The sequence below is a fragment of the Talpa europaea genome (genome assembly GCF_964194135.1).
Source record: "Talpa europaea genome assembly, chromosome: 12".
In the NCBI taxonomy this organism is placed as follows: Eukaryota; Metazoa; Chordata; class Mammalia; order Eulipotyphla; family Talpidae; genus Talpa; species Talpa europaea.
In genome coordinates this window covers 64487086-64512512 of record NC_140079.1, presented here as the reverse complement: position 1 = coordinate 64512512, position 25427 = coordinate 64487086, and the positions used below count along the sequence as shown (strand labels likewise).

The window sequence follows — 25427 nt, the reverse complement described above, 5'->3', positions numbered from 1 at the left end:
AGATGAGGTCATGAGGGTGGGCTCCCCCTGAGAGTCTCTCTCTCTCTCTTTCCACACACAGTGAGAAGACAGCCAAGACAGTCCTCACTCAAAACCATCCATGCTGGCACCCTGATCTCAGACTTCTAGTCTCCAGAACTGAATGAAAATAAATGTCTGTAGTTTAAGCTCCCAGTCTATGCTATTTGTTACTAGCTGCCTGAGCTCACTAAGACATCAACCAGGAAGGAGATCAACAGTAGCATAACCGGTAATGAGACAGAGTGACGTGTGTTCCTGACCTGGTCACTAAGAATATCACCCTGTAGCCTTCCTGCTAAAAATGTACAATCTTCCCCACCTCCGCTGAACACACATGGAGGTGCACATTCTATAAAACCTCTAAACGGTGATCGACAGACATGTCGATGTCATGGAAGATGAGGAGAGAGCAAAGACTTGTCAAAGGCTGGAGAAGCAGAGAGGCGTGATGACTGAATAAAAGGTGGGATCCTGGAGCAGAGGATTGTGGGGAAGTGGATGACACGGGAATGAAGTCTTAAGTTACATGCACTGTCCAGTGTCACCATCCTAGGCTGGGGAATTATAGGCAAGCAGAATATTAATACTAGGGGAAGCTAAGGAGATGGGAATTCTCTGTATTATTTTCCCACCTTGTCTCTAAGTCTAAAATTTCTTCAAAACAAACAAACAAAAAGTTTAAAGAAACTATATCTGATGAGCAATTCCTCAGCCTCATTACGGTGGTGAGGTTATCTCCAGAACTTTATCAGCTCCAAAGAAAAGATCAGATGTATCAGATGGGAAACTGCTTTACATGGACAGGATGGGGACAATTCCATGGGCGGGGAGGTGGGGCATACAGGGCTCCCAAGGTTTGGCACTGGCATGTAATGAATTGCTGGGAACAATGCAAGACCACAATGACCCCTGAGGAAAGGCCCATGGTGGAGCATGTCCAAGGGCGAGCAGCTAAGGAGTGAGGGAGCACTTTTTGGAGGACTCTGCTTTAAAAGGCACTGGAAGGAAGGGAATGGCCAAGAGGAGACCAGGGTTGCAGTGCCTGAGCCCTCTTTTCTCGGGGTAAAAGTAATTATACTTTCAAAACAGAAAATGGATTTCTAGACTGGTGACTCCAGCCTTGAGCTGCTGAGCTCCCCAGAGCTGCTTGGAGTCACAGCAGACACTCCGAGCGGTCCCCTACCCAAGGAAACCTGAGCTTTGAGCCTTGAGGCCACGGTCACACTGAACCTCACCCAGGAATGGGCCAGGACAGCTGTGAGGACCACAGGCCGCTCTAGCTGGAGGCTGGGCCTCTCTCTCCAACAAGTTCCCAAGTTACCTGTAATCCGGTTGGAGATGCTGAAGAGCCTCGAAGTCCTCTGCCGTTGCATGAACGGCTCCCGGTAGTACCGATCCCCAAAGCACATGCCCAGTAGCTCCTTGCGAACCGTCTTGTTCCAGAACCCGTAGATCAGGGGGTGGCAGATGGCGCTGGTAAAGGACAGCCACGTAGCCCAGGTCTCCAGGGTTGGGGACACGTAGTTCTTCCCCCAGAGGGCCTCAGAGGTGATGACAACCATGTAGGGGCCCCAGGTGACCATGAAGGCCCCAATGACCACCAGGATGGTGATGAGGGCTTTGCACTGGTTGGCTGAGTAGACGACGCCCTGAAACGCATTCCTCCTGCTGCCCGAAGACGAGGTGGAGGTGCTGGAGTTCTTCCTCCCAGTCCGCTGGGCTTCCTCCTCCCCGATGACCACAGCGCCACAGTGCACCTTGCGAGCTTTGACCCTGGCCACGCGGAAGATGAAGCCATAGCACACGAGCATGACCAGGAAGGGGAAAAGGGCGCACCAGATCTGCCAGAAGGCGGTGTAGCCAGGCTCCCGGTGCCAGGCAGCCACACACATCCACTTGAACTCGTCAAACTCCACTGACGACCAGCCAAACAGGGGTGGCAGACAGCCGATGAGGGAGTGCAGCCAGATGTAGACAAGCACCATCACCGCTCGGTTCCCCGTGATCTTCATGGGGTACACCATGGGGTACAGGACAGCATAGTAGCTAGAAAAAAAGATAAAATGAGGTGAGAGAGACAAGTCAAAAAGAGAGAAGACACATTGGGGTGGGAACACCTGCTTTCCTAGGCAGAGGGCTGTGCTGACCCAGGCCTGGGGTGAATGTTTCTCAAATTAGTACCTCCCAGTGCTACCCAAACAAGTCAGAGACTGTGCCGCGCCCCCAGAGACACTTCCTCAGTGAAGAGCCAGATGCCAAGGAGAAAACTCAGCATAAGATGTGTGGCTTCGGGCCTCCCCTGGTGGTGCAGCAGTTGAGCGCTGGGCTGCGAGGCTGCCGCAGCCTCTGCACCACCGGTTCGTTCCCCGGCCACCGGCGAGGGTCCCACCAAAAAAAAATAAATAAATAAAGATGTGTGGCTTCCAAGAGCCCACCATGTCAGAAGCTATTCACATTTGGGGGAAGGGGAGGGGCTAGTCTCAGGGCCTCGGCAGGAGTCCTGAGATGTCACTCATCAAGACATCACTTCTGTGCTGCCAACATTCCTCCATTCAGAACAGTTTTCAGAGGGGTCATTAGAATGATGTACCATCTGAGGACCACACTAAGGGTTTGTTCATTCTGTGAACACTTCCACATCTGCCGTGTGCCAAGTGCTATGGACTGAAAAACAGGTGAGGAGATGCAAGGGAGACGACGCATAGCAGAGTGAGAGTCTGGAGTGGCCAGGGCTACACGCAACCCTCACCCCTGTTGAAGCTGTGGGTGTCATCACCCCTGTCGCTCAGTGAGGACCTAAAGCAAATAAAGGATAAATAACCTGCCCCAGATTTGGGGGAGAGACGAGACAGATCCCCAGGCAACTGGACTCTCCAGACCCCAGGGGATTTGCCAAGCAATTTTTAGCCAACCTTCTTGTTCTGGAGTCCGCAGCCTTGGGTGACTGCTCATTCCTCAGCTACTAGGAAGAATGGGGGCCCGTAGACCTAAAGATGCAAATGAGTGTGGTACGTGATCCAGACATCAGGGTGGCTTCCTGGGGGATGACACAGCCCACATCTTAAAAGATGGGATTTCGATCCCCAGCCAGGGAGCTTCCCACATGATGCAGTAGACCTCTCCTGACTTGCCTGCTGCTCCCCTCAGCAGTGTGTTTCAGTCAGTCTGCCTGTTCTGTTCCCGGCTCTGTCTCTGGGGAATCCTCTCACCCACCCCACTTCTGGCCTGTACCCCAGTTCTTGTATGCATAAATAAATAAATCTTTTTTAAAAAAAAGATGGGAGGCAGTACCTAGGATCAGTTAGGGGAGAAGCAGCCTTGGTGAGTGTGGAGATGGAAGGCAGAGCGGGCTCACCAGGGGCGCTTCAGGGAGTGATGGGGAGCAGGGAGACCAGGCATCACTGAGAGCCCAGGGGCCACGGGTGCCAAGCTGGTAGGCAGCTAAGGACTGTCCCTTTACCTGGAACCACGGAATTGAGAGTGACCACTCTCCTTCGCACCCAGACATTTAATCCAAGGGAAATGCTGTTGAAGGAATACCAGCCTCACGCATCACCTGTGAAGCCACCTTCTCCACCAGGACCTACGTGGCACCAGCAGCTCAGGGACAGGGGCCAAAGCCTTAAATACCCACTGCCAGCACCTCGGCATTGTGCTCAATCTATGTTCTTGCTGAAGGAGCTTCCCAGTGAGCAGTATAGCCAAGGTCTAGCCTGGAAAACCAAGTTTCTGGGTGTGAAGCCCGAGGCAAGGAGCCCAAGGAGTGGTGGAACCCTGTTCGATGAATTCTGGAGTTGACGCATACAACACGGGGTACAGCAATTCAGCAGGTGGCTCTGTGTGAGCGTGGCGTGCTGACAACCTCAGCGCTTCAATGCTTTCATCTGTGCGTTGGGAGTCACGGGACTGGGCAGAGTCCGCCCCACGGATAGAAGAGGCTGGAGCGAGTAAAGACCTGGCCCATGCCCACCCTTGCAATGCAGCTGGGACACGGCCGAGTCTCTGTCTGATCACTGAGTTTTTCTCCTCCTCAGACCAATTCCCATCTTGTTTGTGCTCCTGCCAAGCCACCATGACCCACAGGGGACCAGGATCATTCAGGGGCCAGCCCAGACACTGACTTAGGTGACATCATCTTCACATTTCATTTACCAGGTAGGGTGGGGGCACTTCTGGGACTGGGCATTGCACCTGACATCACAGGATGTCAGTTTTTAAAAGAAAACTTTTTTTTTAAAGAAACAGCCAGGGATACCTACTTTTCTCTGTGTGCTGGTCTTCTGACCTCAGAGGACCTCGGTGACAGTGAGCAGAGTGTGGGAGGCCAGGCCTGGGGAATGTCAGCCCTCCCTGCCTCCCCTGACCAGTTTGTAGTCATAAAAATAATTATGATTAATAAGTTGTCCTCTGTAACATATCCTTCTGGCTATTGTCAACACCCCATTATTATTATTTTATGTCAAGACTTTATTGTAACAAACAGTATTTATATCCTTTACTGACTAAGGTCCTGGGCAGGAGCAATTCCAGTGGGATAGGACCATGACCGTGATGGCTCCCAGATGAGCCCCACAGGGACTGGTTTTGGGGGGTTTGGGAGGGTAAATTTACATGGCATTACATTGAAATGCACAAATTCTCAGCTCACCAAGCGATAAATCATCCTCACATCTGCTCAACTGAAGACAAAATGAGTTTATGTTTTCTCCATCATAGATAATAAATTGCTTTTTCAAACTTTTGCCTCTTTTAGGCCTCAGTGCGGGTTTGAAGGAAAACACAAAACAAAAGCAACTCCCTACTCCCCTGCAGGTTAACAGAGGCCAAAGTGAAGGAGATTTCTTTGCTTTCTGTACACTTAACCATCTTCCAAGGTTCTGGATCTTTTCCCTAACTCATTTCTCAACATGAGTCCATGTACGACCTTAGGTCCCCAAAGAGGTTCCTGTGATGTCAGGTGCAAGGCACATGAGGGCTCCAGATGCTCAGCTCCCCTGCCACAAGGCCTAGCACTTTGATAATGACCCCTGTTTTTAATAAGGTAGTTTTACTAAGGACAAGAACAAAATCTAAGCCTCAGGTGAACCCCTTAACTTACACTGAAAAGTTCAAGTTTCTTCACAAAAACAAATCACCCCACAATTCTAACTACTTTTGTGAATTAAAGCACCATTTTTAGAGCTAGAAGATCACCCATGCCAGTGTGAAAGCAAATACAAGAACAGTTTTAAATGAACCTGAAGCCCGAGCAGATTCACGGCGAAGCAAGAGGAATCCACATTATGGCAAGAGGAATCCAAGAAGCAAGAGGAATCCACATTATTTTTCCCAGTAGACCTCTTCCCAGGACCAGTGGCATCCCCTATTTCTATCTGACTTGTTTAAGACATTGACACCCCACTGAAGAATTTCACTGTCTCTTCCTGGGGCTATAAGATGGACTCTTTTGATTCATTTGTCAACCAGTTTGACAGATTTCTTCAGCTAGGGTTTTCAGTTGGGGATGATTTTGTCCCTCTGAGGACAGATGACAATGCTGGAGATACTTGGGGGTGTCACAGCTGGGAAGGTGCTTAGCATCTAGGGCGTAGAGGTCAGGAGTGCTGTTCACCATCCCTGTGCACAGAACAGCACCTCACAACTTGGAATTATCAGGCCCAAATATCAACAGGGATGAGGTGGAGGAATCCTGAGCTGAACTACCTGCTGTTGGCCTCTCCCATTTGGAAATGATTAAGAACCTGGCCATTAGCATCTCTGAACTGGGGGTGACATGAACTTGGGTGAGCTCACTTTAGCTCTCAAATCTTTACTTTACCCGTTTCCAAACTGGAGGTGAACTGGGTTTTTGTGAGCATTTGCTAGAAAAAATGGTGATTAACAGCATCGTGCAGGGCCTGGCAATTGACTATTAAGAAACATATTTTAGTTAATTTCACTTCCACTGCCCTTATTTTTCTCCACTTTGACATTCTAAAAAATGTTCCCATCTCTTTTGTCCATTTCCCTTCTGCTTTTCTTCTCTCCCCGCCTATCTTTTGCTGCTGTCTTCTCTTCCCTCTCTCCTCTATCTACCTTCCTCCCTCCCTGTCTCTTTCCACTCTCCTTCCCACGCCACCCACACACATACATACACAAGTTGCAGCTTTAGATTCTAACACAGACAGCAAATATGTGACCTCCAACATTACCAAGATCAAATAAAATCAACTCCTTGAAAGGAGGAAGCAGGGGGAGGAGTATATAACAACTTGGTCAAATGATCATTCCTACGATGATCAAATTAACTGGCCCAGTCAATTTGTACTTTTAAACCACAGGAATGACCCATAATAAAAAATAAATTGTGTCTGCCATGAAAATATTCACAGACACCAAATCTTCAGCAGTCTGTATACAGTAGTGCTAAAGCTCTCACCAGAGAACTAAGTCCATCGGAAGGACATGCAGTGCTTTCCACAACCAGGAGGCTTTCCTGACCGTCCACTCCAGCAAGGCAGAAGTCCCTACTCCACCCACAAGTCCATCGCTCGGTCACCCTGGTCCAGGCTGGGAGGCCTGGGGGCCTGGCTGCAGTTCTAAGAGACGAATGTGGTGCTGGTGTGCGACATGCATCTCCTCTTCTGTTTGCAGCCTTTTCCCTTAGTCTGCAGCTGAATCAGAGGCCACCACCTGCAGCACACGCTTTTATTTTCACTCCTTCTGTCTTGCTCCCTCCTTCTGTAGGCCCACAGTACCTTAAACAGACTGCGTCTACATAATCTGTAGACGCGGTCCTAAAATTATTTGATTACTCCTATCTCCCCTATTCTGTGAATTTCTCGGTATTTACCGAGCTGTATCCCCAGCACCTATCGCCCTGCCAGGCATGCACTCAGTGCTCAGTGACTGTGTATCAAATGATGGCAGAGCCTGGTCCCTCCACCGTAGGGGGTTTATCCACTCTCACAAGCCTGGGCCGTCCTACTCACTGTGCCAGACTTAACTCAACGGTCCCTTTTCCCAGAAGCACCCCAAGCCTGCTGGTGGAGCTGGCTATGTGGTTGGTTATCTCTGCTTTGTGTCCACAGCAACAATGGCAGCTCAGCCCCTGCCACCAACCGGGAACCCCCGGAGGTCAAGGTCTGTGTCCTGTGCATATGCCTACCCTACCACTCCAAGGACTGAGCCCCGGGGCCTTTCAGACACATCCAACAAAGACACCAGCGTGAAATAACAAGGCACTGAAAGAGGCAAACCCTCGGTCAGATGAGGCATTTTGACAGCCTGATTTAGGATTTGTTGCAAATGCTGGTGAAAAATGTCACCCTCCCTTATCTAGACCCCAGATCCAAGCAAGCAATTTCCTGCCTCCAAGAGCCGCCACTGCAGACAGCTGGCACTATTTACCAAGCATCCATATATAGAGACAGCGCTGTGAGAGACACTTAAAAACCATTTCCCCACATCAGCCCCGATGCTGTTTGTCCTTACTCTGGGTTCCATAGGACCTGGAGCCCAGGAAAAGATATGCAAAAAGTAATGATTTTTTTAAAGATAGAAATTAAAACAACAGTGAGATCCATTCCTCCCCACTACCAATAAACTTCCAATTATTTTTTAATGTTATATAGTCAGTCTTGATGGGATTTTGATGACTTTCTAAAGGGCAACTTGCCTTTTTATATATGGAGACTCTTGGAGGTGTGTTTACTTTTACCAAAAACCCAATTCCACCAACATACCTATTCTTCAAAAGGGCTATACAAAATAGTAAGCTAATTAGGAACTGTAAATGGATGGAATTCCAATTAACCATTAAAATTCATTCTCTTTGCAAAGAGAGAAAATGCTTCCAACAGCTTATGAAGTGACAGAGCAGGACACTAAACCACAGACCACGAACCTGTTTTTAAAATTAAGTATATACAGTCAAAAATCACTAGAAGCACATATACTAAAAACATAAACTGTAATTGCTTCTGATTGATGGGGTTATGGTATTTCTTTTACTTTATATTTTCTGTAGTACTTTTATTTTTTTAAAAGATTTTTATTTACTTCTGTGTAGAAAAACTAGGGTGCAGTTCAGACGTACGGGAAGGTAAGAGGATTCACCAGACACAGAATGGGGAAAACAATAGGTGGATCTACTGAAATACACTGCTGAGGGGAACAGCAGGCAAGACAGGAGAGGTCTGCTGCACTATGTGGGTCAGCTCCTTGGCTGGGGCTCGAACTTAAGCCACAGTAGTGATAGTGCTCAGATTTAACCACTATGCCACCAGGGAGGCCCAGTACATTTATCATTGAAGGAGAAAAAAGATGTTTAGAGAAAGCAACTAGTTTGCTCTGACTTCATTCTATTCACCACAGACAGAGCATGGTAGGATTCTGGCTGTATGGTGGTCTATGCTCTCAACGGACAGTCCAGCGACCACTCATCAGCTGAAAATTGATGTCTCCAAGGGAACCCAGGGACTTTTGTCATCTAGTGACATTCTCCATGATCAATCCACCGTGTCCCCCTGACTCCCCTGCTAGCTTCCTTCCCAATTCTATCAGTCACCCAGAATCTAAACCCACCCCTCTGCCCTCCAATGAGGAATGAATGAGGAATGAAGTGACCACCGAATCTAATAAAGAAGATGACTTTAGGGGTTGGAGGCCTGTTGGCAAAGCCTGCAAGACTTGCATAACTAAACGGGACAGCATAATGCAGGGATCTCAAAGAGTACCTGCCAGGTGCAACTGAGGTCATCAGCTGGTTCCTACTATTTGACTCTGCTGATCTCTGGGAAGAGACAACCCAGATGTTTAAAAGCACACAGGCCTCTCTGGGGTGCCCTGTCTTTATCCTCTGGGTTGTCTTCCTCCCCTCTCTCTCCTTACATCCTGGACTGAGCTGTCTTTTAGGGTCCTTGAATTGTGGAGGATGGAGAGGGTTTCCTCACTGGGCTCCACCAGTTCTGTTCTGGTCCAATCAAAACCCCCAGACAGCAGGTTGGGGACCCAGACCTAATACCTTCTCAACATGTCACCTTCCTCAGCTTCTGTTTCTTCATCTGTAAATTGAGAATCAAAGATTTCTAGAGCTTTCTTTAAGTAGGAACCTCTTTCAAAAAAATAAAACTACATGCAATATAGATCAGATAAAACCAGAGGCGTCCAACTGAAGGGACAGAGAAGAGGCAGAACTCTGCTTTCTCATGCTCCTTCAGCAGTCCCCTGACACCCTCCTAGAATTAAAACAACCTAAAGATCATTGACTCAGATGACCTCTAGAGATGCACCCCCCACCGCCCCCTACCCCCATTCCCTGGCTGTTCCGTTCTCTAAGTCGGTGACACGCTTACCGGTCGATGGCAATGACCCCGAGGGTGAGCATGCTGGCCGAGCTGATGAGCAGGTAGAGGAGGGCGGAGAAGTTGCACCAGACCACACCGAAGATCCATTCCCTTCTGATGGAGCTGGTCACCACAAAGGGTAGCACCAGCACGGACAGCAAGAAGTTGGACAGGGTCAGGCTGAAGACGAACTTGTTGCTCAGGGTGAGGAGGTAGGATTTCTTGTACAAGGTGACCACAATGACCAGGTTGCCCAGGCACACGAAAATGGTGATGATGATGATGGCAATGAACTCAGTGACAATGACGCCCCCTTCACCGGCCTCCTGCTCAGTGAGGTTGCTCAGCTCCTTCCTGTGGCCGAGGGAGGAGTTGAGGCTCATGGTCAGTGCGCCTCGCCTGGGGGTGGGCAGAGCATGCTGGACGACTGGAAAGACAAAGGAAGACCGGGGGATAAGAAATGAGTCAGCAAATCACATCATCTGCACTTTATGGAGCTATGAAAACCCCAGGTTACCCAGAGGGCCCAGGGTCGCTCACCCACCAGGCTCTTATTAGTGGCCTGCTTTCTACAACCAATGCTGTGCAGCTCCCTGGACCCGTGGAGCGATGCAGCCATCGTCCAGTCTAAACCACCCCATCCACTTTCCCAAGGCTGAATGTACTGAATGTCACAGTACTAGCTCAGGAGTTGATTCCTGGGCTCCCCTCCTAGGGATTCTGGTCCCAGAACTCTGAGCAGCCCAGGAACCTGCACTTTAAATAAGCAGGTAGGTGCAGGGGACAGGTGATTCTGTCACAAGCAGCTCATGGGGGACATGCTGTGGACGGCTGCTGTGAGACCCTGGCAATCCAGGGTGGCCCCTGAACCAGCAGTATCAGCAGCACCTGAAATTCAGTGGAGCTGCCGAATCTCAGGCCTACCACTACCTTACAGGATCAGACCCAGAATTTTAAACCCATTCCCCCTTGACTCGTGTGCATATTAAAGTTGATAAGAAAATTCTAGTAATGACTGCCGAGGTCTCTGGGCCAGGCTTGACTAAGCACAGTTCTCAATGAAACATGGTTATAGCTCTTATCTGATGTGGTGAAGGAGGGCGAGGGTCCAAGCACAGTGATAAATGGTTAAGTAGAGGCACAGTTTGAGGTCTTGGCCCCAAAATGCCATTCTCTATGAGGTACATTTCCTGCTCTCAGGAAACTGGCTTGGGCTCTTGGCGAAAACTCAAGGTTGACATATTTTAACATTAAATCCTACAGACTAATGTTTTTCCAAATTTTTCATTGACTTTAATCAGCCAAAAATTCCTGCAGATCACTTTCCCCACCTGTGCATGTTCTTCACAACACAAGATACCAGAAAGAAAGGAAAGATTTGATTTCCATAAATCAGATAAGGCTTCTAGTGCCCGAACTACAGGCACACAGCAGAGCCTTTCCCTGAGCCTCCCAGTTGCCCAGGCATTTTGGTCCACACAGGGAGTAGCAGGGTAAGGAGGCTGCCTCCCTCGTACTGGCACACCTAAAAGCCAGTTGGAAAGTTTCCCTTTGGAGTGAGCCGACTGCAGTGGGTTATCACCAGGGATCCTAGACCTGCTCTCCTGAGTGGCACTGAAAAGGATTGCAGAATCTAATTCCAACGTGGGATTGTGTGACTTCCCTGTACCAATAAGCAATTTTCAGACATCAGCAAGGTGTCCAAGAGTGCAGCTTAACTCTGACACTATGGAGCCAAAGATAGTATCAGATTCCATAGAAAAAGAGCTCAGTCTCCCAAGACTGTCCTCTTCAGAAGTCAGTAGCAAACCAGTCTGTTACCTGAGCTTCTGATCAACTGGCTAGAGACCAAAGGTTCCCAGGAGCCACTTCCTCAGATAGTTATTTTGCTCCTGTCGCTTAAAGAATTCAGAAAAACCGTGTACTCACCAGGTCACTTGCTTATTGCATAAGGATATTGTTCAGGAATAGCCCGATGGAAGCTGGGGCAAGGCAAAGGACGGGGAAGGGCACAGGGCTTCCATGCCCTCTCCAGGATGCCACCCAGCATCTCCAAGTGTTCACGAACTCACAAGCCCCTGGAAGCCCCTCCTTTGGGATTTTTAGGGAGGCTTTATTTTTTAAAGATTTATTTATTTATGCATACAAGAACTGGGGTATAGGCCAGAGGTGTGAGGAGTGAGCAGGTTCACCAGAGACAGAGTGGGGAGCAGAACAGGTGGATTGACAGAAGTACACTGCTGAGGGGAGCAGCAGACCAGTCAGGAGAGGTGTGCTGTGCCATGTGGGTAGCTCCCTGGCCGGGGATCAAACTTGTGCTGCTGTGGACTGCTTCACAGGTTGTTTCTTACCCCCCTGCACCACCAGAGAGGCCCTTTAGGGAGGCTTTCTTACTCAAGTCATGATTAACTCACTGACTATGATGACTGATTCAGCCCCCAGCCCCTCTCCCCCTCTCTGGGAGGTCTGGGGGGTGGGACTGAAAACTCTAACCCTCTAATCATGTGGTAGATTCCGGCAACCAGTCCTCATCCTTAGGGGCTTCCAAATGTCACCCATTAACATAACAAAAGGCACCTTTATTCCTCTCAACACTTAAGAAATTCCAAAGATTCTGGGAGTTGTGAGTCAGAAACTGAATGACCACCAAATATATATTTTTCTTATAAATCACAATGTCGCAAGTACCAAATAATTCTAACCCCTCCTCCACTTGACAGACTTTAAATACTTCAAAAGTTACTTGCTCTCCTCTCTTCAGATTAAATCTCCTGAGTTCTTGATAGCATTTCCAGACCCTTTACTAACTCAGACTCCCTGCTTCGGACTTGCTCAGGGATGTGTACGACCCTCTTGATTTGTAGTCCCCAAAAGTGCACATACCATTCTGGATGTGGTCTGGTAAATGTCAAGAACAATGAGGTCATTTTCTCCATGATCAAGATGATCTCCTCCTACTATTCACCCTAAGAATGCATTCCCTTCAGTTACTATGTCATCCTTTTGGGTTTATAAAAGTGAGTGGTCAACTAAAACTCAATTTATACACATGATTCCTGTGAAGGCAGGTGTCCCCCATCTTGAATTGATGGCACGAATGTTTTTAAGTTTAAATACAAAACGTTGTTTCTACTAAATTTTATTTCGTATGTTTTGGTCCCCTTTTCCAGGCTGCTAAAATATTCTGAATTTTGATTCGGTTATGCAATATGTTAGATACTCCAGCTTCCTGCCCTGAATATACTTTATAGGTCCTGCTTCTGTCTATGTAAGGTTATTTCTGGGTTTATCTTTTTATTGAGAGTTCTGGATTTTGTTAACCTTGAAAATAAATTATTAATAGGTATCTCAAAATAAATCCTTAACTGCATGTTATTCCTAACTGCACAAATGATAAGATAACAAGATTTTGAGTCATTAGACAAATGATAGAATGGGAGGAAATATTTACAACTTACATAGCAGATAAAGAACTAATCCTTGTAATTTATAAAGAATTCCTGGGCCTCCCTGGTGGCGCAAGGGGTTAAGACACAAACTGGGAAGCTGTCCCCAGCCTCTGCAGCATGAGTTTGATTCCCCAGGCAGGCCAGGGAGCAACCCATAACGCGCAGCAGACCTCTCCTGATCACCCGATGGTCCCCTCAGCAGTGTACTTCGGTCAGTCTGCCTGTGCTGTTCTCCACTCTGTCTCTGGTGAATCCTCTCACCCCCCACACCTCTGGCCTGTACGCCAGCTCTTGTATGCATAAATAAATAAATCTTAAAAAAAAAAAAAAAAGAAAAGAAAAAAAGTTAAGAATTCCTTAAAAATGAAGAGAGAAAAAGGTGAAAAAATAGAAAAATGAGTAAAAGACATAAACAAAAAAATATGCGTCTGTAACTGTAACAGGGTGGTCCCCAGGAAAGGGGGAGGTTCCAGGTTCCCTGCCCCACCCAAATGGAGGGTGGAGCTGAGCAGGAAAAGAAGAAGCTACAGAGGAGACTGAGGAAGGAAGGAAGCAGGATGGAGCCAGAAGGAGACCTGGAGGAGGCGCATGGAGCCTAGAGACATGTCAAGAAACTGCGCTTGCCTTTTGGCCGTGGACTGGGTGACACAGATGTGGGTGAGACCCGTGGGGAGGTGACAATGGCAGCTTTTATCTTGATTTTGATTTTGCTCTTTTCCTTCTGGGCTTGTCTGGTTGTTTCTGACCCTTTTCTGTGGGTCCCCACTGGAAGATGGCTTAGACTTGTGGCAGGCTTTGGGGCCTTGCCCTGGGCCAATCCCATATGGATGGACTTTTACCCACCAGGGGACGGGTAACTTTGGGTGCTTCATTTAGAAACTAGACTCTTTGCCTTTCCTGTATTGTTTCCTAGTTTTATTAAAGTTCCTTCCCATTAAAGTCTCGTATGTTTTGTGTTGATGCGGCGGATGGCAGAGCCCTATATAGAACAGGCAGGTTTGTGGGGTTTGGGCTGCCCCTCTCCCTGCCCTGTAACATAACTATGTGAGGTTATAGATGCTAACTAACTTACTGTGGTCATTATTTTGGGTTATACATTTTTACCAAATCATTGTATTGTATGTCTTAAACTTATACAATAAAGTTATGTTCCATATTATGTTATATGACTGATATGTCAATTATAACTCAGTGAAACAGTGGGGGAAAGATAGAACAAGACCACATAGAAAAACGTATACTGATGGTACTTAAACATGTGAAAAGATGCCAATTTTATTGCAAATAAGAGCAAGCACTTGGGCCTCCCCGGTGGCGCAGCGGTTGAGCACTGGGTTGCGAAGCTGCCCGCAGCCTCTGCAACGCCAGTTCGATCCCCGGCTGCTCCCCGGCCACCAGAGGAGGGTCCCACATGGCGCGCAGACCTCTCCTGCCGCCCGCTGCTCCCCTCAGCAGTGTACTTCGGTCCTTCTGCCTGCTCTGCTCCCTGCTCTGGCTCTGGTGAATTCTCTCACCCTCCCGTGCTTCTGACTGTACCCAGTGCTTGTATAAATAAAACAAACAAACAAACAAATAAATAAATAAAAACATGCCTCTATTAAAAAAAAAAAAAAAAAAAAGAGCAAGCACTTAAAACTACATTGAAGTTCCCTTCAGTCAGTCCAGGAAAAATTCAAAAGCTTGATAAAACTAGGTTGGTGAGACTACTGGGCAATTGGCTGTTAAGAGGGAAAGCAATGTGGAAGAGACCTATGCAGGGGGATTTGCTCTTCCTATGAAACTACATATGTATGAGCCCTTTGACCTAGCAATTCCAAATCTAGGATTTACCCTGAAGACACAAGTTCATAGTAGGAAATAATAGATGCACTGGTTACTTCGTTCACTGAGGGGATGGTTGTAAGAAGGATCAACGGCTGGGCCAAGTAAAGTTGTGTCATATATTGGATCCACCTGGGTCCGGGTGGCCACAAAGTCCAGTTCCTAAGGGCACAGCAGATGACAAGCCTGTCCATCATGGTATTGAATCAGCTAACTTGCTCCAAGCTCTCAGTCTGTTGCTAAGGCGCACTGTGGACTGACTGTGAGCCCTGTCTTCTCACTCAGCAAGATTCATCATTCAGATTCTTTGAGTTTATTCTCATTGATCCATTCCATAAAGCCATCAAGAGAAACCCAGACACCCGGTGGATCACCAAACCAGCCCACAGCTCAGGGAGGAGTAAGGGCTGACAGCACAGGGAGGAGCCGTTGGCCATGGGAAGAGTCACAAGTTCCATCGCTATTGCTGGTTGTCCGGGTGCAGCTTGGAGAAGGCCAATTCTCTCCTGTTCCACCATTACCACTAATGATAAGCAATGTTTGCCAAATTCTTACCTAGTAAGCAATCTGGGTCATGTCTGTTTAAAAGTGTTCTTTGTTAAAATTGTTGCCTACAGACTGTTTCATGAAAGCAATGTCAAACTATGAAAGTTAAATTGGAAAAATGTGTCCAATCTGTAAGTGATGGTGTATCTTGGTTCCAATAAAATAAATGCTTTTGTCTTTGTTTTATCGTACTGGGGAGTTATATATATGTCAGTGCTAAAAATGGTGTTTGGTATAGTAGGTATAAAATAAATTCTGTAAAAGAGGAATGATGAGTTTAATCCTGTCTATTGGTTGGTACATGTGATAAAACCTACAGTTTTGTTGGGGTGATGCAATGCTCCACTGGTTTAAGTTGGGGTTTGCTTGGAAATGTGAAGGATATCCTAATCCTTTACTGTGACGATGCTTTTAGAATTAGTTCAATATTCCATTTATTTAACTGCTGCTTCGGAAAAGAGAAAATTTTAAAAGCCATCATTTTTAGGAGAATCGAATGAACCAATTGCAAAAAGGGTTATCTTATAAATGAAATATCCTGGTCACCCTAAACAAATTTGTTTCCACAGTACCACTGAAGTCACAGAAAAAGTGAAAATTCTTAGTTCAAATCAAAGACTCTATGGACTACATAGAATCCTGAATTTTGTGCTAAGCAGTGAGTAATATTATTCACCCTGGTGCATATATTGGATTATCGGAAAATTCATGACACATTTTTTGCTTGAAAAACACAGAAAAATACATCATGACTTTTCCAACAACCCAATGGAAACAAAAATTGAGCATTAGGTAAATGGGAAGGAAATTACTAATCTTAAGGATTGTAAACCTGTAGTCAATGCTAAGGTTGGGGAAACTAGTGGGCAACAGAAGCCTTTCTAGTGGGAGGATAGAAAATTAAAGTTTGCTTTGATAATTTTTTTTTAGATTTATTTATTTATTTATACAAGCACTGGGTACAGTCAGAAGTGCGGGAGGATGAGAGAATTCACTGAGCCAGTGCGGGGAGCAGAACAGACTGATGAAATACACTGCTGAGGGGAGCAGCGGGCGTGGCAGGAGGGGTCTGTCGCACCATGCTTTGATAAATTTTTTTAAGAAGACACATATTGATTGCAAACAGGAAAAAAAAAAGGCCTAACTGATTGGTAACATAACCATACAGAGAAACTAATTTATTCAAATAACTTTTAAATATGATATTTGTTAGAATACAGTTAATATATTCTGTGGACCAAAAAATACTAAATTCACTTCTACTCTAACTAAATTCACTAGGTTAGATATTGTCAGTGATGTCATTTTACACGTTGAATGCAGAGCAACCGAGCAAGCATGTTTTAAGTTGGGAACCATGTTTCTTACTATGGCAGAAAGAACATAGGAATTTATCAAGGGCAAAAGGTGAGGAAGGACCTGTGATGTCAGCTTGGTTACTGGAGACATCAGTATAAATTCACTATTCAAATATAAATATCAAAACTGGGCCAAGGAAGTTCCTCAGAATGCAGTCAGAAAGATTAAGAAATTGAGAATACAAAATACAAGGAAAAAGAGAGAATGAATAGGAAGTACTTTATCAGGGCAACTACTTTACCCAAGTAACACACAGTATTGCTTTTACGTATTACTGGAATCCTATAGCAACAAGATGGGCGTGAGTGATGTGAGTATCTTTCCCACTCCAAATTCATAGAATGCTGGATTAAATAGGACCCAAAATTTAAAGAAAGAGAGAGAACCATAGGTCACAAAAACAGAGGAAACTCAAAGTCAGTTATAATCTCACACTGGTGACCAGAAGGGTTCAGACCAAGTTCAAGGGCTTTATGTGGAAGAGTGAGTTTGGGTGTGACAACAGAAGGAGCACGGATACCCTGCAAGAGTGGGTTCTAGAAGGTCTGCCCCTCTGTGAAAATGGGATTAGAAAACCTCCTTCTACTGAAAAAAGGAAGGGACAAAAACACAGCCATTACCAGAGGCCCTGGGTAGAGCACTAAATATTTTTTTTTCCATGAGAAATCAGTCATGTGCCACGTGGACGAGGGCAGCAAATGTATACAAACTGCTCAATGCAGCAATCCAAACTTATAAATCTGTGTAAAAATAATGCTGGCACAAGTAGACCCAACATGGCTCTGCTGTGAATTTCCACACTCACAAAACAAAGAAACACCTGATGAAAGTGACAGCCCAGCATTCACCATGACAGCAAGTGAACAAAAACAGAAATGACATTCCAAAAACTTGAATTAATAGAAAAATATGAAAGAGACTATAAAACACATGCCACTGATGGCTTTAAAAGAGAAAGAGGCAGACACCATAATGAAAATGCAAGACATCGTGAAAAAGAATGAATAGAACTTCCTGAAGTTAACATTTGAGTCGTCAAAATCACAAACCCAGTGGGTATGCTGAACAGCAGATTTGGCTCAAGAGAAAGGTGGCGAACTGGAAGAAACTAAGAAAATTATTCAGAATGCAATCAAGAAGATTAAGAAAATTAAAACATGAAATACAGGTCAAGATTTGTGACAGCTAAGAGAAGACAACGTGAATGTTCAGTAAAAACAGCAGTAGGAGAGATTAAAGAGAATGAGACCAGCAGACATGCTCAGGTGCTACCCAATAACCATTCTAGTTTCCCTCCTTCCTGGCAGACTCTGACTTTGTTCTGGTGTCTATTCCAGAGACTCAGAGAAGGCCGATCCTAGTGCTACTTCTGGGAACTAGGGCTGATTGATCTAAACCAATGTATTCCCTTTCTCCTTCCAATTTGGCAGATTGGTCAGGAGGGGAAGTCTGCAGGGGGCAGGAGGGAAGAGCTTTCTGGGGGAAAGCTGCTTTGATTTCACAAGGCACTGGGAAGAAAAACCTTTTCCTAATGGCCCTAATGGCACAGAAAGCACAGAGCTGTGGCAAAACCATCTGGGATCATGGGAGATGGAGGCAATACGCTGCATGCGGGGAGGAGAGGCTGGGTCCTGAGCCGCTGCATGAGCAAGTCCTGAAGTCATCTTCATGCGGGCTTCTTGGTATGTGAATTAATGCAGTTTTTAAAATTAGTTTAAAGCCATTTTATGTTTGGTTTCTGTCACTTGAGTCAAAAGCATCCAACTTACATTAGGTTGGACCTACACTGTTTACGTTAAGGTTGACAAACATTTAAAGGCATGATTGACTCTTTTCTAGAATTAAACATGAAAAACGATTTTCTTTAAAAGAAAAGAAACATATGCGTCCTCAGAATGGAAAGGTATCAATATAGCAAATTCTTAGAACAAACCAGAAAAAGTCAAATCCAAGGCACGTCAAATGAAAAATGACAAACAGCAACACAGAGAAAATAGTGAAAGCAACTTTTACTATAAAGAAGCAACAATCAAATAAACAGCATGCCCTTCTTTTGAAGACAGACAGTAGCATTATCTCTTTAAAACACTAAGGAAAAGAATTCTTGCCTTGAAGTTTTAGAATATCATCCCCAAAGAGAGCAATATATGTTTGAAGCAAACAAAATCTGAAAGTGTACGAATGACTCTTTATTGAACGATTTACTTAAGGATTCATTTCGTGAAGGAAACCAAATCCAGAAATAAAGGGATAGGGTGCATGAATCAAGGATGAGAAAAGAAACTGGTAAATAGATGGACAAATCTAAATAAGGACTGCAAAAAAAAGAAATTTAAATTTAAAAAGTTAAACACCAGCAACATTACATAAATGGCTAATTCAAGAGCTTTAAAAGCAAGATGAAAAGAAAAGACTAGACAACATGGAGGCTCTTAAGGGTATGATTGGAGTAAAAATATCCCAAGATATTGCAAGCAGAGACATTGGGTATAGCTGTCCCCCAGCACCTGGACAAGTGCCTAGCACATCAGGTAGGAAACTCAACAATGATTGTTGTTCAATGTTGTTGAATGACTAACCTTCAAAACTGTCACTGTTAAGTCAAATAGGAGTGTTGACATTATAAAAGTAATCACTGGAAGAATAAAAATAGAATGCAAAATATACAATCCAGGAGATGCAATAAAAAAGAATAAACTATTGTTTGACCGTGTGACTCTCTGGAGGCCCTATTAGCAGGCACACTAGTTTGTAGACTCTGAAAGCCCAGGGTTGGCCTCCCTCCTTCAAGGAGGGTTCATCCTTCCCCAGGACACAGAGGGGGAATGTGGGCCAAAAAGCTGCCCATCCAGGGAAATCCAAACTCCAATCCTCTCCTGGAGGCCTGGAATGGGGAAGGCACAAGCCCCAGCAAATCCCCCAGGGGTGTACCTTTAAAGAAGAAGAGAGCATGTGGAATGCCCCAGCCAGGGGAGGCTTCCTGGCAGGCGGCCAGCTTACCCAGAGCCTGACAAGCCGGGGCCCATTGAATGGAAGCAAATTCAAGTATGACTCACATTACTGCTGTCGTGGCCAGTTCCACTGCCAGACACCAAGGTGTGTCAGAACTCCCACACACTACGTCCTGCTCTGACCAAATAAAATTACCTTGTGCTGTAACTCCAAGAAATAACAGGATCATAATGCACATGATGGAAGTTTTCCTGAATGTATCACAAAGTATTCCTGGGAATGAGAGGTGTCCTCCTCACACAGGTCACCAGGGAAGGTAGACATTTACTGGCTGGAACTGACACTCGGCAATGTATTATGGTCACTCCTCTTCTGGAATTCTTGTGGGTCTTCTTGAAAATTTCCAAACGGAGTGAAGAGTCTGCTGAATTATGCCACTGGCAACAGCCTGAAGTCATTTAAATCTTGTCAACTCCAGTGCCTGCCCCATATCATTTTGGGGTTTAAACATATGGCAACACTACAGAATACTGAGCCAGGTATTGTGTTTTATAAATTCATCTGCATGGTAATTTCCAATAAAGAAGTCTAGAGAAGCCTTAAATTACAGAATTACAAAACAGTTGGATTCTCCCCTCTCCGACTCTCCTATTTATTATTATAAATGTGGATATTTCCCCTGATATTTTTCCCCAGAACTCTGATTTTCTTTGATATGTAGTGAACTTCTTTCCTGCTCACATAGCTATCACCCTGCATTGTCTCAGAAAGACTACATGGTCCAGGAGTTAAGTGGACAGACTCGGAAGCCATACTGCCTGGGTTTGTAATCCTACTAGCCAGATAAGTTAGTTGACTTCTGTTTCCTAGTTTCTAAAAAGAATATTATATTCCTCATAGAGTTATTGTGAGGAGTACTTGAGTGTTTTTGTACAAAGTGCCTAGAACAGCACCTGGTGCACAGTGAGCTCTTACTGCACACTTGGTGTTGACCCTGATTTTACTTTAGGAGAAAAGATCCTGTATTTTCATGCCATAGTCACATGAGCCAGGACCTTGGCTGGAATTGTTGGGGAGGACAGACTAGCCTACCGAATCCATCCACAAATACTGAAGAATACAATTGAGATCCTGAATCTTCTGTTCTTCTCAGTTACACAAAACACTAAGTTATCTCCTTCCTTTGGTTGGGTTTCTGCCAGTTGTCACTTAAAGAATCCTGATGAATATTCTGATGCACCATGATCTATAAGACGTCAAGTGCCGGGCCTCCCCGGTGGCACAGCGGTTGAACTCTGGCTTGTGAAGCTGCCCGCAGCCTCTGCAGCACGGATTCGATCCCCAGCCACCAGGCGAGGGTCCCACATGGTGCGCAGACCTCTCCTGCCGTGCCCGCTGCTCCCCTCAGCAGTGTACTTCGGTCCTTCTGCCTGCTCTGCTCCCCGCTCTGGCTCTGGTGAATTCTCTCACCCTCCCGCGCTTCTGACTGAACCCAGTGCTTGTATAAATAAAATAAATAAATAAATAAATAAATCTTAAAAAAAAAAAAAAAAGACGTCAAGTGCCTATGTCTTTAGACATTCGTACATTTTTGAAGGGTGCGCTGACCCCTCCAGCACAGCTCTGTCTACCTCAGCCTCCTTCTTGAAATCTCATTCTTTTCCTGTTGCCAGGGACACGTGGCTTTAGTATTATGGACTTTCCTCATACAGAGACGCAGAGAAGTTTTTCCTCTCCAGGTGCTATTCTGGTGGATCAGGAGACCCATGTTCCAGTCTACAAACTGCTGCAAGGTAAAGGAGGCCTCCCCCACACCCCCACTCCACAGAGCCCCTGGAAAGGGGCCATCACGGGGACAGCCAAGACCCTGCAGGCAACAGGGTGGGTGCTGTGAGCTGGTCAAAAGGGGGCCTGATTCTTGGCCCTTCCCCAAAAAGGGGCTTCTGGACAGGACAAGACACAGCTGTTCTCTCCAGAATTTTCCAGAGAAAACTTTCTTTTAGCCTGAGTGTCTCTTCTGATATCAAGTCCACGAGAGCTGGGTGGTGGCTCCCTTCCTTCTCCACAACCTCCTATTTTTTACGAAGAGCTGAGTAGCCAGAAAAGGGGACCACCCGAAGCCTCTTTGAAAGAAATCAAATGCCAACAAGCAGGTACCTAAGACGTTCAAACAAACAACCCTCCAGCAAGGAACTATTCCTAAACACCACTTCACACAAGGTGAGGTGAGGTAACTGATGCTATTTTGGCTGCACTCTTAGGGATTCTTCATCTCCACACCTCAAAGCACTTTATACACATCAATCACCAACTGGAGGGGTGGCGGGGAAGTGGGGAGAAGGTTCTAATAACCACCTTGCTCTGCGCCGAGGTAAAAGATCAAGCCTGAACCCCCACCCCTATCCCAACCACAAACAGGGCCACACAGCTCGTTGAGAGCCTCAGGATCCCAGGATCTTGGGGTCCCCCTCCTTGCACCCTCTCGATCCTTCCCTGGCACTCACATGAAAGTTGTTCCAAGATGGTGGGGGCAGTTACTTGGCCTCTGCAAGCCCAGAGGCCTGCATCTCCCCAGCCAACCCAGAGTCTGTTAGAGGGTTTTGCATTCGTCCTCAGGGGGACACCAGAAACCTGGCTATGTCCAGGTTCAAAAGCTCCCACAGAACAAAAAAAAAAGCAGCTCTGAACACACTGGTCTGCTGAGGAAGATGCCCCAGGGAAAGAAAAAGAAGCTGGAGTCAGAACCCCCAGGACTGTACGATCCCCTTCTGAGTTCATTTGCAGCAGGCGAGACCTGACTTTGGTTCCCATTGCACAGAACTGTTACCTTGAGCACCTCACTGCCCCTCAAACCCTCCTTCTGTAGGGCCTGGAAGTCTAGGGAGGGGGGCGCTTCTCCACTGACCATGACCCTGTCCACAGGGCATCAGTAGGAAATGTCTTTCTAAAACCAAGCTCTCGCTCTGCAGCAGACATTTCCCAAGGTTCAGTCCCTGATGCTCCTTGCTCCCCACACCCATGGAAGTCCTACCCATTTCCACCAGTATTGCTTAATTATATTAACTAATAATAGCATTTGCAACAGACATACATCATCTTTTACATACATCATCTCATCTGGCCTTCTGAATAAGTTTTAGAAGTATGAATTACTCTTCTGCCCTTTTAGACAGTATAATATATAGTTTAAAGTGCAAACTCAGGAGAACAATAAAAACAAACACTGGACATTCTCATAGCACACAACTTGACAACATAAAGCACTTTCAAAAACTATTAAACATCAACAAACATCCTGAGGGCTCTGAGGCTGAGGCAGGGGGAGGGACAGGACAAGGGAACACAGGATGGTGGAGTAGGAAGAAAACAAATTTGTAGTCAACATTTCCTCGTCTTGTTTTGGTGATGTAAGTAGAAACATCAGAAAACGAGACAAGGAAATGTTGACTACAAATTTGTTTTCTTACCAAAATGAGCTTCAAAATTCTTTGAGCTATGCAGAGATGATTTGCAGATCAGAACACTGAAAGTCAAGGGTGTTAGGTGTACACTTTAAGGTTAAGGTTAGTAAGTGACCAGTTTGGTCCTAATCAAAATGCTGATACCTGATCTAGTGGAATCACTAACTGCTTCTTAGCACCTTACATTTTGTTTTCATCATGGCAAGTATTATTAGTGGTTCTTGAAAATCTTCTTCTTGCCAGGTAGTTTATATATAAATAAGAATTTAAAGATTACAAACTCTGGAACTGGAGAGCCTCGGTTCAAATTCTAGCTCTACCACCTACTGGCTCTGTGACCTTGACATGTTAACTGAACTTCTTTGAGCCTCGGTTTCCCCATCTGTAAAGTAGGGACAACACTCCCGCTCAGGAGCATCTACCTTATAGGGCCATTGGGAGGAATCAGAGTTGACAATTGCTCGGTGCTTAGAATAGTGTTTGGCAACTCTTAAGTGTTTGTTCACTCAATGCAATGGGGAAACTGAGTCTCAGAAAGGTTAAGTGCCTCGCTCAAGAGAACAGAGTTTGACATCATGAAATGAAGAAAGTAGTCACCTTCACAGGATCTCACCCACTAACAGAGAAGAGAAGGCCCGTAGAAGCCTCTGGAGTAGCCCCCTCCTGTAATAGATAAGGAACCCCAGCGGCATCCTGCATGGATTAGCGCTCACACACTAGGAAAACAGCAGTGACTGAAGGCTGAGCCCACTGACTAAAGCCAGATTACGTGGTAAAACAAAATGTAACTTTTTCCTCATAAGACTCTGCTGCTGCTGTTTTGTCTTGCACAGTGGGGAGTGTGCGGAACACTCAGTTCCAAGCCAAGCTGGACTCTGAGCCATGAACTGTCAGTTTGATTTTTTCAAAGAGCAACTGGCCTCTTTCCCAGGCCCCTGCCAGTGGTAGTGAAGGCTGCCATCACTGCCCCCGAGTCAGCAGGGACCAGCGAGGGTCCATTTCAGTTTCCCATAAAATCCACAAACAACCAGCTGAAGTCATGAAGGGGACATTCAGGGGAGAGTGTTAAGCCCCAAGAGAAAAGTGCTTGAGAAAAAGGGGGAAAATCCCCATCAGTTTGACCACAGCTCTGTGCAGAGACTTTAGCAACTTGACAGCAGAGGACCCTCCTCAGAGGTGTGATCTTTCCAGCGGCACATGGGGCTTACCTCTGCCAGGTCACTGGACACTGCTACTACCTGGACATTATTCCCCTTAGTTCGAGAAGAACAGAAATGCCAGCCTTTCCAAGACAGACTCAGCAAAGCCTCCACATGCACTGACCTACAGCCGTCCTATCTGCTACTGGGATCCCAGCAAACCCCAAAGGCAAAGCTGAGTCAGACGGAGAACGGCCCATTGCTGGTCCACGTCTAGCAGTCGCTGCTGCATAAGGGACTGTGGTGTTTCACTGGACAACTGGACCAGGGCCTTGTCAGGAGCCCCTGACCAGGCAGAAACAAGCCATGCTAGTCCTCAAAGCTCCCAACTGGCAACTCAACACCTCCACTTCGATGTCACAGGCATCTCGAGCCTAGTGTGTCCAAAGCCAGACGTCAAATCTTTCACCTGTCAAGTCTGCTTCACCACGTTCGGCGGCATCTCATGTGAAGGCACCTAAACCTTCCAGGTGCTCAGACCCAAAACTTTGATGTTGCTTCTGGTTCCTCACTTTCCCTCATATCCCCTATCTCTCCATTAGCAAACCTGTTGGCACTACTTTTGAAATATCTGTAGAATTCAACTATGTCTTACTCTCCCTCCTATTACCACACTGGTCCATTTAAAATAGTTTTCTCACTGTCTACCTGTATCTGCCATTGCCACCATTCTCAACACAGCAAAGTGAGTCTGTTTAAACAGTTTTCAGAAGTCACTGCTTCACTCAAAGTTCAGAAAGGATTTCCAAATCACTCAAAATAAGCCCTGCAGTTTTCTACATGATCTGGCTCTCCATGACCCCTCAAATAAAAAAAAAAACAAAAACCTGCTTCTTAGCCCTTTCACTAAAGCACACTGTCTACCATCCTATTTCTCAAACATCTCAAGCATGGATCCACCCCAGGGCCTTTGCACTTGCTGTACGCTGTATGTATACACCCACGATGCCCTTATCCCAGACATCTTTGCTGCTCTAGCACTTCTTTTAGGTTTTAACTGAAATCATCTTTTCGGCAAAGCCTTTGTGGTCCACACTACCTAATATTTCATATCCTTCTCCAACACTCTCTGGCCTCATCCCTTCTTTACTGTTTCTCCTTAGTATCTCTGGACTTATTTATTGATCTTGCTGCTCTCCTTACACAGAGAGCAGGCTCCATGAGGCAAGGAATTTCTGGTCTGCAGAATTTTGGGGCAACATATAGAACAGTGCCAGGGAGACAGTAAGTGCCCAATGTGTGTTATTCACGCATGAACACACATGAACAATGGGACACTAGACATGGCAGCAC

General features: G+C 46.0%; 1 protein-coding gene across 2 annotated transcripts in view; it reads right to left on the bottom strand.

Moving 5' to 3' along the window:
- The window catches only part of GPR161 (G protein-coupled receptor 161), a gene marked incomplete at both ends in the record, with an annotated part of 44312 nt that overhangs the window by 6777 nt on the left and 12108 nt on the right, over nt 1–25427 (bottom strand). Inside the window, 2 exons of one of the 2 annotated variants that reach the window (XM_084250857.1) lie at nt 1343–2067; nt 9357–9730. In XM_084250857.1, coding sequence (XP_084106983.1) covers nt 1343–2067; nt 9357–9730 — 1099 coding nt within the window. Of the gene's footprint in view, nt 1–1342; nt 2068–9356; nt 9731–25427 lie in introns of those variants that run through there. The other variant, XM_084250858.1, reaches the window with a different exon arrangement.